The sequence below is a fragment of the Python bivittatus genome, unplaced genomic scaffold (genome assembly GCF_059951505.1).
Source record: "Python bivittatus isolate LINGU-HERP-01145 unplaced genomic scaffold, Pbiv_v1 ctg000700_np1212, whole genome shotgun sequence".
NCBI classification, from domain to species: Eukaryota; Metazoa; Chordata; class Lepidosauria; order Squamata; family Pythonidae; genus Python; species Python bivittatus.
Window position 1 is genome coordinate 84,558,064 of NW_028277098.1, and position 18,347 is coordinate 84,576,410.

Sequence of the window (18,347 nt, forward strand, 5' to 3'; positions counted from 1 at the left end):
GGAATGCTTTTACTTTAGAACTCAATTTATCTCTCAGCTAATAAAAGTGGAGGTTTTTTTCAGTCTTATACTAATGGCATCTGTGTGAACTGGTGAGGAGGCTGATTTGTTAACTAGTAAGTGAAGAATGTCCAGGTGGCTAGGATGTGAATTTTTGTTAGGTGCTAAACATACCATTATATTGGTTAGTTTCAAATCAAGGTTGCCTGATCTTGTGCCTTCCCTTTTCCTCTAAAGGAAAATCTGTTATTGTCTGTGTTTGCAAAGGGCAATAAGCTAGTTTATATCTCATGCTGGCAGGATTTTCACACACCACACTAAACCAGATTGATAAAACACAATATAAAATACAACTGGATGTAACATGTTACATCCAAAGAAATAAACAATATTATGGCTTAACCTGATTGGCTGGTCCATTTAATACTAAGAGAATAGCTGGGTTTCCATAACTTCCTGAATCACAAACTGCCCAACTTTTAGACTTGTCTAGCATGTTATATGAATCTATATTACACAGAAGTTCTTCAACAGGTAAATCAATGGGGCATTTCATAGGAACTTCTAATCTGACCAATTGTCCGTTCCAAAAGTAGCAGTTATAAAGCAGCAGTACAATCTTCTGGCATCCTGTGAAGAATTAAATCCCATAACATAAATGTTGAGGGTGAACTGCTTTTTTTTTTGTTTTTGTATAGAAGCTCTTGGTTGTATTCAATCTCAGTCTCTCTCCCTGAAATTTAAGACCACTGCTTCTTGTCCTTTCCTCAGGATATAATATAAGCTCTTCTTCCTTGAGTAGCCATTTAAATATTTAAACACAGTCTGTCACCTACTCTTATTTTGATAGCTGTCTTCTGCATTATTTTTCTTTCAGAACTGAATAATGAGTAGTATTTATCACCTCCATATGCTACTTGCTATTGATTCCAAGGCTATGGCACTCATGAAATGAATTAGGTTTTGAAAGTGTTTTCAATACTTTACTAAAAAGTATTTGTTTACAATATACCCTTGCACACTGCAATCCTAGCACCTACCACATCCAGCGTGACATTGATACTAAGAGAATAACTGAGTTATATCACCATTCCTATGATGCCAATAAAAATAATGTTTTAGAAAGTGGGCTGAGCAAAGCTACCATGAACATGAGTTAAGCAACAAATGGAACACAAGGGGAAACAATCATATGATCATTTTAGTACATGCCAAGTTTAGAACTGATTTACTCCCTTCACATTTTCTCAATGGTGATTTAGTTGCACCAGCAAGCACTAAGTATTTTGATTTGACATGGTACAGCTTTTGCTAACTTCAATAATAAGTGGAAAAAATTGGACTGGCCCTCTTCTGAATGCTGTCATTCTATGATGTCATCTTGTTCATACTGAATCTGAGGCGATCTTCCAATGCTGTTTTTATGAATTATTTGAAGGTGTTAAATAGAATTTTCAACAAACGTGAAAGCCTATAGAGAACCTGTCTCTCTTGATAGTCATACACATTTCCAGAGCAAACAGGTTGATTTCATTTTTTTAAAAAATCTTCTAATCTTTTTACCAAGTTATTATGTGCAAAACGCATTCTGATTGCAGGCTTTCAGACAGCTATAAAGAGAACCTATAAAGAGTACTATTTGGATAATGAGATAGATGTAATGTGTGGAAATAGTTTAAATATCTATGTAGGAAGGTAAGCTGTAAAGTAATTATTTTGGCAAAGATTGTTTGAAAGCAAACATGCTGCTTTATGCTCACACAAATAACTGTAATTTTACAGCTACACATACATAAGAAACTGTAAGCAAAACCATTTGAGTAATTTTTGTATTCAACAGGACTTGAACAAGAAATTCTACAGGTAGGTGCTTTATCAAAAGTATTAGCTCTGTCTCAGGAAGATTACAATTTAATTTTAAATGCAACAGAAATGCAAGATGAAGTATTAAAAAGAATGTGAGTTGATCAAAGGAAAATGGTCCAGCAAGTGAGATAATATAATTTCATTTTTTGTTTTGAAATCATAATGATGAGTACAAACCTGCTGCCTATTGAAGGGGAGAAGGAAACATGAGCAAACAATGAAGTTTAAGAACTTAAAACTTAGCCAGTAACAAATGCAATTCAACTACCTAATTGTAAACCCAGAGAAACATTACCTCTGTATTCTTAATAATATAATCATTCAACTATTAAACCTTTAAGGAAAAGGAATAATTAATATACATCTTCTGCAATAACACTGCTTAATAGGGAATTTTACCAACAAATACACATCTGTCTGATGCGTGAATTTAATTTATTACATTTATATCTTCTCCACTGAATATGGAAATGTGTTGTTTAAATGGACGTATAAATTAATATACACTTAACTACCTCCATAGAAATGATGTAAATTATCTGAAATATCCCTCAGTCATGTGAAAGTCTGACAACTTGATTGTTATTTCCAGGCCCCTCCTGGATGGTTAAAGCCACCTCTGAGATGAGCTGTGGTTAGGCTCTAGAGGACTCTGGAGGAAGCAGATTATTTTGTCCCATTTCAGTTGGAGTTCAGGATGGAGACAGCACTGGTTGCCCTTGTTGATGACCTGTGGCAGAGCTGAGATGGAGTGGTGCATCCATCTTGGTGCTCCTTGGTTTCTCGGAGGCTTTCTACACCATCCACCATGGTATCCTATTGGGCTGGCTTTGGGCATTAGGAGGGGTTCTCTCCCTTTCCCTGTGGCTGGTTGTAATTGATGTTGACAGGAGGTAAGAAACTGTGCAGGGCCCAACTCTCCCTTTTTTAAAACATTTACAATGAAACCACTTGGCGAGGTCATTCTTTGGTTTGGGGTCAGGTATCATCAATATGCTGATGATAACCAATTATACACCTTGATCCCTGGCCAACCAAGTGATGCTGCTGAAGTCCTGACCCAGTGCCTGGAGGCTGTATGGGCATGGATGGACTCAGGCTTAATCCTCACAAGACTGAGTGGCTCTGTTTGTTTGACCCCTCTGGTTCCAGTTACCCTCCATCTTTGGCCTTTAATGGGGTTACACTTCCCCATGCAAAACTGGTGCCAATCTGGGGGTCCTCTTGGACACCCAGCTCCTGTTCAAGATGCAGGTAGCAGTGTGGCCAAGAGGGTTTTTAGGCATGGTCACCTTCTCTGCCAGTTGCGCCCATTTCTGGACTGGGAGAGTCTTCAGATAGTTACTCATGCCTTGGTCATCTCTTGATTGGATTATGGTAATGCTACATGGAGCTATCCTTGAAGACCACTGGGAAGCTATAGCTGGTCCAGAACACAGCAGAGATGGTTGGGTTGCACATGTCTCCATTATTTCATAGTTGCCAGCTGGCATCCGGGTGCAATTCAAGGTGCTGTTTACTACCTATAAAGCCCTGCATTACTTGTACGACTGCCTGTCTCCAAATGTTCCTGCATACTCCATGTCCCATCTATTAAGCATTGTCATCTAGTGGGACCTAGGAAGCATGCCTTCTTGGTGATGGCTCCTGCCCTGTGAATGATATCCCCCAGAGATTTGTACTGCTCTCGCCCTTCTGATTTTTTGTAACTGCTTAAGACCTTACTGTTCTTGCTGGCCCTGAGCTAGAATGGGAGTCAAGTCCTTTTGGTTGGTTATTGGCTGTTTGGCTTGTTGGGTTTTTCTTCTTGATGTATTTTAATTTAATTTTTATCTGTAATCCATCCAGAGTTGCTATGCAGTCAAATGGTCTCTAAATTGAAATAAACAAATAATAAAAAATACTTTGTATAGTTTTGGTCACTGCACCTGAAAAAGTATGTAACAGGGCTGAAGAAAGGGCAATGAGGGCAATCAAAATGATTACGGGACTCAAAACGCTTGGAGGGATATGATTGAGTTGTATAAAATTCTGCATGGAGTGCAGAAAGTAGACAAAAGTAGTTTTATTCTTTTTTCAAAACACTGGGACCTACTGTATATTTTATCTTCAAACAGTATATAAAGGTAATGTAATCAAACAAACAAACAAAAACTATGAAAAACTGACTTTGCAATAACTTATTCAACAAAAAATTAACAGATATGCCATTTCCTTCTTTGGAAAAGAAAGTACACCCTTGGCTCTACTACCTGGAATTGCCCCCTTTGGCAGAAACAACTTCAAGTAGGCTGGAATTTTTCCCCACTTCTCCCTGCAGAATTTCTTCAGCTGTACAATGTTTGAGGGGTTTCTTGCATGCACAACCCATGTCAAATCATCCAAAGTATCTCAATGGGATTTAAATCTGGGCTTTGAGTTGGCCATTCTAGAACCTTCCATTTTTTTTTCTTTCAGCTATTCCTTGGTGGATTTACTGGAATGTTTAGGGTCATTGTAATGTTGCAAGGTGCACTTTCAGTTGAGCTGCAGTTTTCTGACAGATGATCTCACATTATCCTCAGCATCCTCTGGTATAATGAAGAATTCACAGTGGATTCAGTGATGATGAGCTGCCCAGGCCCTGATGCAGCAAAGTACCCCCAAACCATAATATTTCCACCAATATGTTTTGCAGTTGGTATCAGGTTCTTCTGATGAAATGCTGTCTTTGGTTCTCACCAAACATGTCTTCTGGTACTGTGGCCAAATAATTCTATCTTTGCCTGGTCTGTCCAGAGCACAATGTTCCAAAAGTCCTGGTCTTCGTCTAGGTATTCATGACCATACTTTAGTCTTGCCCTGATGTTCTTTTTGGATAGCAAATGTTTCCTCCTGGCACCACCTCCCATGTAGATCTAATTTGTTCAGCTTCTTTCTAGTGGTAGGTTCATGCACATCAATAGCAGTGAGAGCTACCTGTAGGTCACATGATGAAATTCTGGGATTCTTAGAGACTTCTTTTAGCATCTTGCATTCTGCTCTTGGGTGAACTTGCTGGGAAGGCCTGGCCTGGGCAAGCTGATGATTGTTTGAAATCTTCTAGAATTGTAGATGATCTTCTGAACAGTGGAAGGACTGATGTACAATTGTTCGGCAATCTTTTTAAATCCCTTCCCAGACTCATAGGCATCTATAACCTTCTTTCTGAAGGCCTCAAAGAGCTCTTTTGATCTAGACATGGTGATACCACACACTTCAACAACAAAGAGCAAATCAAACGAACTGTCAGAGGTTTAAATAAGACAGGTTTCTCCCAGACCCTTTCTAACAATGTTTTAATCATTCATGCCTGATCTGGTGGCCCTGATTCTAATGTTAGGTATTTGAAGTAGTGGTAAATGTAGGAGTGTACTTACTTTTTCCACATGCAAAATTTGTATTTATGTTTATTTCAATTGCACAATGGACTACACAATGTAAATGGTGCATAATATTTGTTATATTATATCCTTTTTATCTATCAATATTGTTGAAATGAAGATCAAGATACCATATTGCTATGTTAAAATATGTTGAAACAGCAAAAAGCTCAATAGAGTGTACATACTTTTTCACATGACTATATAATGATTCTTACCTTACCTGCAATAAACCAATGTATCTGGCTCTGTCATGTCTGTGAGATTCTGATGTAAGCAAATTCCTAAATATGGGATGAAATGTCTAGAGAATTGAAATTTATGGTTGTGCCTGTCATAAAGTCTAACAGCTGGAAGGTGGTTTAAAAGACATAAAAGGAAGCATTTCTTTATACAGCACATAATTAAGCTGTGAAATTCATTAAAAACATGGTGATGGCCTCTAATTTGACTGCCTTTAAAGGGGGGGTTGGATAAATTCATGGAGGACAGGTCTATTAACAGCTATAGGCCTAGAATATTTAAAAAAAAATGGTTGGGGGCAACAAATTCCAAATAGCATTTCCTGGAAAACAGTGGTGGAAGAGAAATATTCTATGTCTCTTGCTTGTGAGCACCCCAGATTAGCTACATGGAATTAATGTAACATTACATTTAAATCAAACGGTGTTTTGTTACAGGCCTCTAGTCATTCAAGTTTATTCTCTGGGGTATGGCATGCCACTGGATTTATGACCCTCCCTACCACTGTTTAAAATTCTGAGTTAAGAAAAGAGGTTGTAGTTTAATGGCAGAAGACAGGTTTTTTCAATCAAAAGTTCCCAGTTCAATCCTAGCATTTCTTCTGGAAAAACTGCATGAAGCCCTAGAAAGCAGCTGCAAGCCAGCACCAACAGTACTATAACTAAATTGATCAATAGTCAATAAAACTCTATACATAGTACCTTCCTTTTCCTTCCATTTTCAATAAGAAAGCTGTTACTGAGTCCCTCAGTATTGTTATTGTAACTAGGAACTCTGGGAACTACTTTACTTGGGACAATTGTGCAAATTATATTGGTTCCCTTTGAAATGTGTAGGGGAAACTGTTGGAGACAGATAATATAACCAGACCATTTTCTGCCTGAATGTATGTAAGATTATATGAGTTTCCCCCCACTTTCTTAAGAACACGGGATATAGTTCAAGGAGTCCTCCTGTAAAATCACCCCTCTCAATCTGGCATACACCAAACACCATACTGATTGAAAATTCTAAGAGTTGTGGTCTAACACATACAAGGATGCCAGTTTGGAAATCTTATCCTATATGGATACTATTTCCACTGAGACCGGTATCTTTTAAAGGCTTTCAGGGTTGATGATGAAACAAACTCTCAAACTGAACCTTCCACTTTCCTGATCAAGCCCAGGATGGACAACTTTTTTTTTCAAAGTTACTTACTTCTGAGTGGCATTTGGGGGGCCACATTGCAAATAAGTGATGTACCCAAGACAAAGATGTTTCAGTACTTTAATACAACAGATATAACATATATATATATACACACACACACACACACACACACACACATATACATACTATTATACCCCCTGTATATGTATAATTTATTATCTATAAAGCCCTACATGGCTTGGCACCTAACTGCTCATGATCATCTGCTTTAAGTAGAGCTGATCTGTCCAGAATGTGTAACTGAATGGAAAATTGAGGTTTCCTCCATGTGAGATTTGGGTTGGGGGACTAGGAGATTATGTTTCTCAGTTTTTGCTCTAGCCCTATGGAATAGCTTGTCCCTGGAGAGCCAGACGGTACTCTCCCTAATGGCCTTTAAGAAAAGCAGAAAAAACAGAAATCTTTCACAGAGCTTTTAATTTATAACATTGCTGGGGAGTGAGTACCAAGGGATGGGGTTGCCATATAGTTTTAATAAAATGTTTTGTAGTTTTTATGATTTTAAGGATGTGTAATGAAATATAAATAACGCAATCAATAAACAAAGGTTCTATTTCTATCAGCCCCAGTAGTTAAACCAGATCCTGAAATCAACTCCACAGGAAGGCTAACACTATTTGTATTGAGACTGGCTCTAATAGCAGAATCGTGCAAATCTGATTGTGCTGTTTCTCCTCATCTTCTAATTCAGTGAATTAGGGAGGTTTCTGTCTGAGTCACTTCCAGATGTTATCAGGATGTTCTGGACTTAAAAACGTTTTAGCCCCTTTTGTGTCACAACCAGCTCAGACTCTGGAGGCCGGAGTCTGACAATGAGCAGCCAGACCAACTGTCTGAGCAGCTGCAGGCAGAGGAGGCTGCACTGCCCAGTAACCAGGACACGCTGCTGCTGCTGGTCTCTGAAGATGAGAAGTTTGAGCTACCACCCCCTCCCAGTGCCAGGGCTCCCCATGCAAAGAGGAGAGCAGAGCAAAGACACTCTGCAAGGCTCCTCACATGAAAGGAGCCTCACCCTTCCCAATGACCAGCACCGGGATTGCTTCTATTTGAGAGCAGTGAGCTCAAGCCTCTCCATTGGCAACAGCTGTTCGTTTACCCAGACTCTGCGTGCCCTGACTCCTGTCCTGAAACCTCGTGACCTTGACTCTGAACCTGGACCAGCTGACGATCTTTCTACAGCAGTGTTGTCCAAACTTGACCACTTTAAGATGAGTGGACTTCAACTCCCAGAATTCCCCAGCCAGCATTCTGGGAGTTGAAGTCCACTCATCTTAAAGTGGCCAAGTTTGGACAACACTGTTCTACAGTGTTTGGACCCTTGGACTTTGCTTGACTACTCTTGTGCCCGCTGCTTTGGGTGAGAACTCTCTCAAGGCAAGCTTGCTGGGCTTCAGGGGATTTGTTTTCTCAGGAGTGTGCGCGTGTGCGTTTCCACTCACATTTCCTTTGCTGCTTGTTTATTTGCTTCACAAACTTCTCAGTAAAGTCTGCAGCCACCTCTCTGTGTGTTTGTGGGTGTGTGGCCTGAGGCAGGACATTTTGCCTAGGCAACAGCTTATGCATCAAGATCATCTTTCTTACTCTCTGTACCAGTGTTTCTCAACCTCGGCCACTTGAAGATGTGGACTTCAACTCCCAGAATTCCCCAGACAGCATGGCTGGCTAGGGAATTCTGGGAGCTGAAGTCCACACGTCTTCAAGTGGCCAAGGTTAAGAAACACTGTTCTATACTGTTATAGTAAGTGTTACAATTTGGTAGCAATTTTTAGATGGCCTTGATAACCACATCCAACATTAGGAACAATATGCAACCTTGAGAACTTGAGAATTTAGGCCCTAAATAGTCAGGTCAAGGAAAAAAAGTTAAACTTAATCCTATGATATAACGTAAGTCTTAAATTGTTCAGTGAGGCTTACTCCTATGCTCTCTGTCATAGTATGTTTAGAAGGCTAATTGCCATCAAACAGTATAACAAAAAGTTAATAGATATCTGGCTTGAAAATAATATTTTGAAGGTACTGATCATCAACACTGATTCATCACACTCAATGCAGGTGTTGAATGAGGTGCCACAAAGTTCATTTCTGGGCCCTGTATTCCCCAACATGTGTATAAATAACTAGACGAGGCAGTGGAAGGAATGCTTATTAAATCTGCAGATGATATAAAACTGAGTGGTATAACTAGTATCTTATAAAACAAAAATAAAAACAATCTTAAGAGACTAGAGAGATGGCTGGAAATAAATTTCTCAGTAAAAAGGAAGCCAATGCACCAATATAAAATGGGGAATATCTGTCTGGAGAATACTACTCGTGAAAAGGGTTTTGGAATAGTAATTAATTACAAACTGAGTCAGCAGCAAATGCAATCTGAGGCATGAACAGAAATACCATTTCTAAATCATGGAGAATAACTGTTCAACTGTATTGTGTATTGATCAGACCCCATCTTGAGTCCAGGTTTAGAAAGGATTCAGACAAAGATAACAGTTCAGAGAAAGGCAACAAGGCTGATCAAGGAAGGTGAAACTAAGTTCTTGGACAAGAAATTTAAATAACTGGCAATGCACCACCTTAAAAAGTAAGAAAATGGGAGGGAAATGCTAACATTTTTCAACTACCTGTAAGGAAGGTGCACAAGGGAAGATAGAACAGGACATAGAAGAAGACCCTGTTGGTCATTTGTAAGGCCATGAAGATCTGGTTATGTGCCAGGGGCCCAGGGCCCCCAGTGTGTTAAGGGCCCTGTTTCTTGACTATATTAACATCTATGGCAATAGTTTTACTCGGCGACCATATATATTTATTTGTATTGTGTTATGTTTTTATGAGTGTATGCTACCCAGAGTCACTTGTTGAGATGGGTGGCTATAGAATTAAATCAATCAATCAAACAAACAAACGATTTAAGTTACAGAATAAAAGAATTTTGTTAACAGTAAGAGCAGTTTGACAGTGGAACTATTCCCCCAGGGAGATGATGGGCTCTTCTTTACTGAACATTTTCAAGTAAAACATAGGCAACCATATATGGCATATCTTTTAATCTGGATTCTTACAAAGAGCAGTGGATCATAAATGATCTCAATAGATCATTTCAAGTCCAGAATTTTATGAACACAAAATCTTAGCACCCCATATTATGTATACTTTTCTGATCCTTTGCAAAATAGATCAGGTCAGTTGCTATGAGGAGCAGCTTCATAACTGGAGTGATACCCTTCTTCTTGCATTTAAACATCTCTGGCAAAGTGTAATTGTGAAATTACAGCATACTTGCATTTTTGTAAGCAGGCTTTTTTCCTTTTAGCTTGAACAATGGTTGCACATTGCTGCAGTGACTTGAGGGGGGGAAAATACATTCTAACAACATTTACAGACAGACATTAGAAATGGAAAAGGGAAGTAATGTAAAGTAATTACTGCCCTGAGTCCAGTAACCAGAACCCATGGTGAGGCAAGGGTTCCTGCAAATTGGGAAATGACCATTTTATGAGCAACATGAAGCTGCAGGGCTGCAAAGGGGAAGAACCACATTTGTTACAGATTGATGTAAGTCACCCATACTCTGTAAACCAACTGACTCTGTGAGTACAGACAGGTTTGGAGCTGCTTCTGAACTGCTGCAAAGTTTAGAGATCCCCCAAGAGCCTTTATTTTAGGAGGTTTGTGTTCATCTCTTGGAAGAGTAGAAGATGTGATATAGTCTTGTAATTTAGGACTGAGACTGATCATTTGGCAAAGTGAACTGGATTGCAGGAATAAAGCCTTAGGCAAGTAAGTTGAATGTATGAATAAAATAAATAATTATTTGGATTACTGTTAAAGAATGAATCACAGCAAAATAAAGACAGTCTGAGGGATCCACTGAAATGGATTTTTCAGAGCCTCAAAGAAAAAAGAAATATAATAGAACACTATGGAATGCTCATCAATTAATCAGAATAGTTATGCAAATGAAAATTTAAACACTAAGAAGTATCATACCCATAAAATACCACATCAATGACTAGTGATTTTTTTCACTAGAAAAAAGCATAAAAGCTGAACATCTCTCTTGAATTCCCTTTTTATTTTAAAAATCATTTGCAAAAACTAGATCAAGATACAAAGCTAAAAAAAAAAAAAAAATAGCGAACACCAGGATCTGCAATTCTATGAACTTAACTGAAAGCAAGGCTTGTGTAATTCTATAGGACTGATTTCAAGTAAATGTATTTACAATTGGAATGGAAGAGAAATCTAATTAAATAGTAGCTGAAATACAGAAATAAAATGGCAAATGAGATTGAAGGGCAACAGTACATTTGGAAATACATGCTACCTGCCAGTGATACAATATAATTGATAGATTATGCCAATGAGTTTTTAAGTGGATGAAATTGTACAATGCATCTTATATTTCCTATTGTTAAAAAAAAAAATCCCCATGATTTCACTCCTTAGGAATTACCCAATGAAACAGGCACAATGATAATTACATCATCAGTCCTGCCTTTTTATTTGAGATATGTATATATTTGTGTGCAAATATTTCTCTTTCCATTCCCTTCATCTTCATAGCTTTGCTCTAATATAAGCTGTTTTGAATTTGAGACTTTCAGGGTATACTAAAACTCCGATAAAACCAAGTATAATTTTAGTGGGTACTAAACTGCCACTAAGGTCAACATTTCCCTCCAAGACTGCCTTCTTTTCTCTATCTCACCAATGTAAACCCTGTTTCATACAATATTCCCATTGGCACATAACAGAACAGGTATTAGAAATGAGATTTCTAAACCATATACATATACAATAAGAAGGGGTTTCTTGCCCTTCTACACAAGTCTAATTCTAAAGTATGAAAAAGAGAACTAAAACTGAAATCATAACTATGACAGCTAGAAGTTCCTCTAACAGAACAAATTTACATAGTTGAGCTATTTGGAAAATTATACCTTTTGTTCATATGTCTAACTTTTCATCAAAAAATAAGAATCCCTTCCAGGCACTTTTTTAAAGCAATAAATTAGGTAACAAGTAATTTTAAATGACTTCTCCTACTAAAGCCTACAAACAATGGCAACTACAACCAGATTTCCTACAATTTCTCTTATACACAGAAATATGCATTTTCCTTACAAATATTCTCCTACATACATTAAATTTAATATTTTCTCAAATATGTTCCCTACTTACATTGAATTAAAGTAACAGATAAGGAAAACAGAAATCCTATATATCTTTATCCTGAAGTAACTTTTCACTAAAAGAAATGGGACTTGCTTCCAAATACAGAATGACTACAATTAAGCTGGGTGACTCTACAGACAAACAGCATCATTTCAGAGCAGGAAAAGCTAGTCCTTCTAGTGAGCTTCACCCTTATTCTGATTCTTAGTCCAAAGACTTGCAAGTAACAAATAAGAACGTTTTCAATAAAGCTTTCAAAAGTTACACAGAGTAATTTTCCAGCTAAGAATAAGCACCAAAGCAAGTCACAGATTTAAAGCTTCCTAGATATAGAAGTCCAGGATGCCAAACAGTTGTGACTATAGGATCACTGTATCTTAAGGGACTGGATAGTCCTGGGTTGACATAGTCCCTTAAAATAAGGATGCTGTTTAAAATAAAATGTCAAACTTTTTTTAGGCCTCTGGATAATTCTTACTGCATTTCAAGTATTTTTGTTCAGGACAAAAGACATAATCTTCCACTCGTGTACAAGCCAATCTAATAAAAGGCTATATTCTTATATATGAAGAGCTATCGATTCAGTTTCTTTCATTTGTCTTAGGAAGTGGGGGTTACTTATGAAAGCTGAAGTTGCAAGATCCGGGCGGGAGAAACAGACTGTTCCTATGATGCCAGGAAGTTAATGGTCTTTATGGATAGAGAACATACTTGCACTGAATTGTTTCATTTTCTAGGTTCATTCCCTAAGAATGCTTCTATGTCAAAGAAATGTTTTTGTATCTGCTTTGCAAAAGAAAATAATTGAAGCCACTTGCTTTGGGGGTAGCGAATCCCTAGGATGGAGACTCAAGACTTGTCTTCGGGGGAGGGGGTCATACTTCCTCTTGAGTAGTTGTCTGAGAACAGGCATGTGGATCACAAAGAACCTGCATGAGCCTATCAACAAGACGCCAATCCAGGCACATTTCATTTAAGTGTATTAAATCCACATGTTTCATTATGTCTCACTAAGCGACGAGTCCTCAAGTAAAAAGCATACACGCGTCAATCAAAGTGCTGCGAAGTAGAAAAGCAGAAAGGCAAATAAATTACCCGCTCCCGAAAAACCTGCAGATTGTTCTGGGAGGGGGCGCACACGGCGACTCGCTAAGCGTGCGGAGAGCAGCGCCGAGGCACCAGCTGGCGCTTGGCGCGCGGCTCCCCGCCGACTTCGTCCACCCAGCTTCGGCCCCCAAAGACCCGCGAAGTTCCCAGGCGAGCCCCTCAAGCAGGCGGGAACCTCCTCCTCCCCGCCCGGGTGGGTCACATAGCCCCACGCGCTGGGTCAGGGAGACAGGGCCCGCCACCCGAGGCGGCGGAGGATCCCGCCAGCACCCTTCGGGTTCAGCCGCAGAGCGGAGAAGAGCCAGGCAGCCTTCGCCGAGCCCCACGCGGGACTCCCGGACGGGGCGAGGCGCTTCCCCGGCAGGTCCAGCTGTTTCCTACCCCATCCTCCCACTCACCTGGGAGCGACTCCATGGCCCTCCGCCCGGCCCCTCAGGAGCAGTTCGCCTTTTCCACCGCCGTGCCTGCAGCCGCCGCCGAGCCCAGGAGGACGCCCCGGGATCGCATCCTCTCTTCTCCTCCCCAGCTACTTTCGCGTCGCCGCTCTCGCTTGCCCCACTCGTCGCTTGCTCGGCTCCTTCAGCCTCGGCTCGCTCTTCCTCTCGGCTTTCTTTGCTGAAGCCGAAAGCTCGCTCCCTCTACACCCTCCTACGGCTCTGCCGGCTGCCTCACGCAGCGCGGCTTAAACGCAAAATGCCAGCCAGGCTCATCCGTGCCCAGGCGAGGAGCGAAGCGCTTCTCCTGCCGCTCCCGCCAGTGCGGATCCGAGCTCGAGAGAAGGCGATTAAGCCCCGATAAAAGGCAGCGGCCAGATCCCATTTCAAAACAGAGCGGGAGGGAGGAGCGGGGAGGCGTGTGGGACGGCTTTTTTTTTTTTTAGTTTTTAGTTAATTTGTTTCCAGGAGGATCCTCCTCTCCAATCTTGACGCAATCCCCCAGCGGCTTGGAGGGGGTTGTTCCACCGCCGGCGGCGTTTGTCAAAGGCCGAGGAAAACTGCCGCCGCAGCAGAATGGCCTTGCGATCAGGCATGGCTGCGCATGCAAACTTCACCCCGCAAACCGGTGTTCAAAAACACACCGGACTACAAACTTTAGCATCAGAAGACATTTCTTTCTTCTTCTCTGTGTCTCCCCTCCGCCCTCCCCCGTTTCTCTCATTGCCAGAAAAGCCATTTTTTTCTGCGGGTGAGCCTCAAACTAACCAGCCTTATTGATCCAAGAGGACTGTGTAAAACTGAGGCCCTATAGTTATTTTAGGGTGTAGTGTGTCTTACAGACCCAGGAGGTTAATTCAGTACATCATGGTTAACTAGGGAGTAAGCCTCTCCTGCAAATATATCTAACAGGATGGGTACAATAAAATGCTGTCAAAAAAGAGAGCACCCTTAATCCAAGGGAAGGGACCAGGGAGCTTCCTATTTCTTGCGGAAGGAAAACCTCTACAGTTTTTTGTCTTCTTCGCAGTCTCCCTTTGGAAAGCACCCTTCATAGACAAAGACAACTTTGAACAAATACACCGGGTATTTCAATAGCTGGAGGACCAGATTGGTGGTTCTGCTGGTTACGGAAGAAAATCTATGCTTGAGGAGAGAGTTGCTGGTGGGGGTGGGGGGGATCAGTTTCTTTACGGTAATGACAACACACAAATACAAGACTGTGCCTGATTCTGATAGGAACCTCTGGGTCTTTGTAAAATAAATAGGTAGCAAGGCAGGAGGTTTGATCCTGAAGATAAACCATAGGACATGAAGCTGAAAACCTAAATGGCAGCTTTTTCAAGCAGTTGTCTGTCAGCAATATGTCAGGGGCATGATCTAGCCAATATAGAGTACTTTTGATTAAGAGAAGTACATGGTCAGGTCAAGTCTTTTCCATCACCGATTGTAAAAATTGTTGCATCCTCACCCTCATCCTCATTTTTATAGATGCTTCTTGACTCTAGCACAAGTTTGGACAGCTGACAGTTTAAAACAAAAACTATAGAGAAAGAATTTGATGTGTCCAGGTTTTATCAACTTTGTTTTTGATTTGATGCATTCTGCTGGATCACACCTAAGAGGTGTACCATATCTGGGCTGAAAAAAATGAGGTCACTCACTAAGGGGCAGTAAAGAAAAACACAAATCCCTAACTCTGCTGCCATCTAGTGGCCAACATGGCTGTTGCAGCCCAGGGATGGTACTCTACCAAGAAAAAAATTGATCTATTTCCTGTACACTGATGTTCCATTGTTTAAATGCACAATGGCTGAAAAATTATTTTACAGGTAGTCCTTGGCTTACATCCATTTGTTCAGCTACTGTTCAAAGTTATGGTGGTGCTGAAAGAATGGATGTATGACTAGTCCTCAAGGTTCTGGCCATCATAGAACATGTGATCACGATCCAGGCACTCAGGTGTCCAGTTCGCAATTACTACATTGCAGGGAGCTGTGGTCATGTGATCAGCAGTTGTGACCTTCCCTGTGGGCTTCATACAAGAAAAGTCAATTGGGAAGCTGGCAGAGAAGGTTGCATGTCACTCCAATAAGATGCTGCCACCCACAACACACCCCTGCCTGCTCCCATGACTCGTGCACAGCTTGCACTGGCCCTCTCCCCAACCTCCTGTGACTCACATGCAGCCCGCACTGGCCCTCCCACAACTTCCATGCAGCCCGCACTGGCCCTCCCCCAGCCCCCCTCAACTTGTGCATGGCCTGTGCCAGCCCTCCCTCAGCCTCCTGCGACTGTCACACGGCCTGCACCAGCCCTCCCAGGCCCTGTGCTGGCTCCCACAATCCCCATGCAGCCTCTGCCAGCCCTCCCCAACACCTCCACGCTCCATACCTGGGACTCCTACCTCTTGCTTAATGACCTGCACATCTTGGGGTTACAATGGCAACCAGGATTGCTGTTGCTAAGCAATGCGGTCACGTGACATCACACTTTACGACTGCATTGCTTAGCAATCGCAATCCCGGTCCCAAATGCTGTTGTAACCTGAGGACTACTTGTATTTGCTTGGAATGTGCATGGTTAGGTGATAGGTGTTATTTGCAATGGTTAAATAATACTGACATAGTTCTCTTAAAGTATTATTTTAAAAGTAAGATATAATTTCAGGAACAGATATATACAGGCATGGGCCTCCATATAGATACAGATATTCTGTATACTTTGTAGGTTTTCTCCCCCACTACTTTCCTATATGTATCTTATAATTTACTTGATAAATACTTTTGAGTAAAGAGACTATATTCCTATTATGGTATTTCTCTCCCTCCCCAACCAAACCCTCATTGAACAGTTCATGGATAAATGGAATCCTTTGTACTTAATGCCTCATAAAATACTCATTTCAGTTGTGAAAATGCAGAAAGAAGAATTGAAGTGAGTGAATTGAAGTGAGTGTTCTGTAAGTATATTATTGGAGCAGGACAAAATGGAGCAATAAAGTTTTAAATTGGATATACATTCTTGCCGATATAGGATTTTATAATCAAATTACAAGTACAAGAATTTTTTTTAAAAAAGGAAGTGCCATGTGAAAATGGCCCACAAAGGGATAGTGAAATACTTTTTTTAAGGTTTATAAGAAAATATCAAACTCCAACAAATTGGTTTTAAATCATGGAAAACTGATCATAGGAAGAGAGAAAATCTTTATGTTGCGTTTTATCTAGAGATAGTCCTTGTTTAGCAACCACAATTGGGACCGACAAGTCAGTTGTTAAGTGAAGCAGTCACTAAGTGAAATTACTGTGCTTATGATATTACTTCAGCTTTCCTTTGCTTTACAGACCTGCAAAGATCATAAATGTGAGGATTGATCGTAAAGTTACTTTTCATCACCATCGTAACTCTGAACAGTCACCAAACAAGGACTATCTGTATTATATATTTCTGAGAGGAAGAAAAGATGTATTGGAAGGTATGTACAAGTGTTCCTGCCTTTCAGCAGGATTGTACTATTTAATTATTGGTCCCTCCCAATCATACTTCAACCCAGAGTTCTCACTTGAGGTACAAATGACCACGCTCAAACTATCTAGCTTCAGACACATTATACAAAGACCTAGCTCTCTGGAGAAGGCTCTAATGCTGGGAAAGATGGAAGGAAAGAGAAGAGGACCACGAGCAGAAAGGTGGATGGACTCAATTACAGTGGTAATGGGTGAACGGTTGGAAGACCTGAAAGACCAGCTTAGGGACAGATTGTCATGGAGAAAGTTGATCTATATGGTTGCTAAGAGTCAACAATGACCTGATGACACATAATCAATCAATCAATCAATCAATCAATCAATCAATCAATGTAATTAAAAAATTAGTCAGAAGGGAAGCTCCATTTTAACACAAGGTACATGTTTTACCAGCAAGTAGGTACAATTCCAGTCAAAGTTGGTGGGAATTACAAAAGTGCATAGAAAGGATAACATATCCCCTAGTTGGTAACAAGCTTGCAAAGTAAATAGGGTTTCCCACTTAAGTGAAAGAGCCTTTTTTTACTCATAGCAAAAGGAACTGGCTGGCTGGCTGGCATTGTGTCAAAAAGCAATGAAGTTAGTTTGCTTCTCTAGTGAATTGGAAATAGGTTTTGAGAAAACAAATGTCTTATGAAATATATAGAAAGAAAACATAATATGTCATGTTGCTTCTGAGTACAGAAATTCATATGCGAAGTATGTACTTCTAGCGATTGCTGGAAACCTGTTAACTATTTACATTCCAGTCATAAAAGAGCCCAGCTTTAGCTATAGTCAGGTATTAAACTACAACTCCTATTTTTCTCCAGCCAGTATGGTCATAGCTTATAATATTTATCAGGACCTCTCCTCCTTTTTAGAATTCAAGTTATTCTTCCCTTTAAACCAGATTTAATTGGGCAATCCTTCAAACAGAACATGCCTTGTTACAGAAATGTCTTCTGTAAACAGGATGCATGACCACCCTACTGTAACCTTTCCTGTAACTTGTTTGTACTTTTTTTTTCTTGCTAAATTTGTCAATAATCTATTTCTGTTTTGAGCCCCACCATGCTTCATTCCAGTGCCGGGCACTGCACACATAATTTCTGGTTTTAACAAAATGAAAGTACTTATTTAATCTCAAAATTAAAGTACTTATTAATTTCAAACTATAAAATGGGCAGACGTGTGACAGCATATGCAGGTTGAGTTATGAAAGTTGTGGCCAAAATATACAAAATGCAATTTTGCAAAAATGCAAAATGTCATTATATTCAAAATAAAAAAACCCTACTACTCAATCTGTATTTTTGGAGACAGCCCTGGGAAAAAGAAAGGCAGAATGAATGAATGAATGAATGAATGAATGAATGAATGAATGAATGAATGAA

The 18,347-nt window shown here is 40.2% G+C and overlaps 1 protein-coding gene across 9 annotated transcripts in view; it reads right to left on the minus strand.

The window, feature by feature from the left end:
- The window catches only part of SULF2 (sulfatase 2), a 311,016-nt gene that overhangs the window by 96,834 nt on the left and 195,835 nt on the right, over nucleotides 1-18,347 (minus strand). Inside the window, exon 1 of one of the 9 annotated variants that reach the window (XM_088154095.1) lies at nucleotides 13,406-13,815. The exons of the other annotated variants lie outside the window; for them this stretch is intronic. Coding sequence (XP_088010221.1) covers nucleotides 13,406-13,421 — 16 coding nt within the window. The 5' untranslated portion in view covers nucleotides 13,422-13,815. Of the gene's footprint in view, nucleotides 1-13,405; nucleotides 13,816-18,347 lie in introns of those variants that run through there. 9 annotated transcript variants of the gene reach the window in all.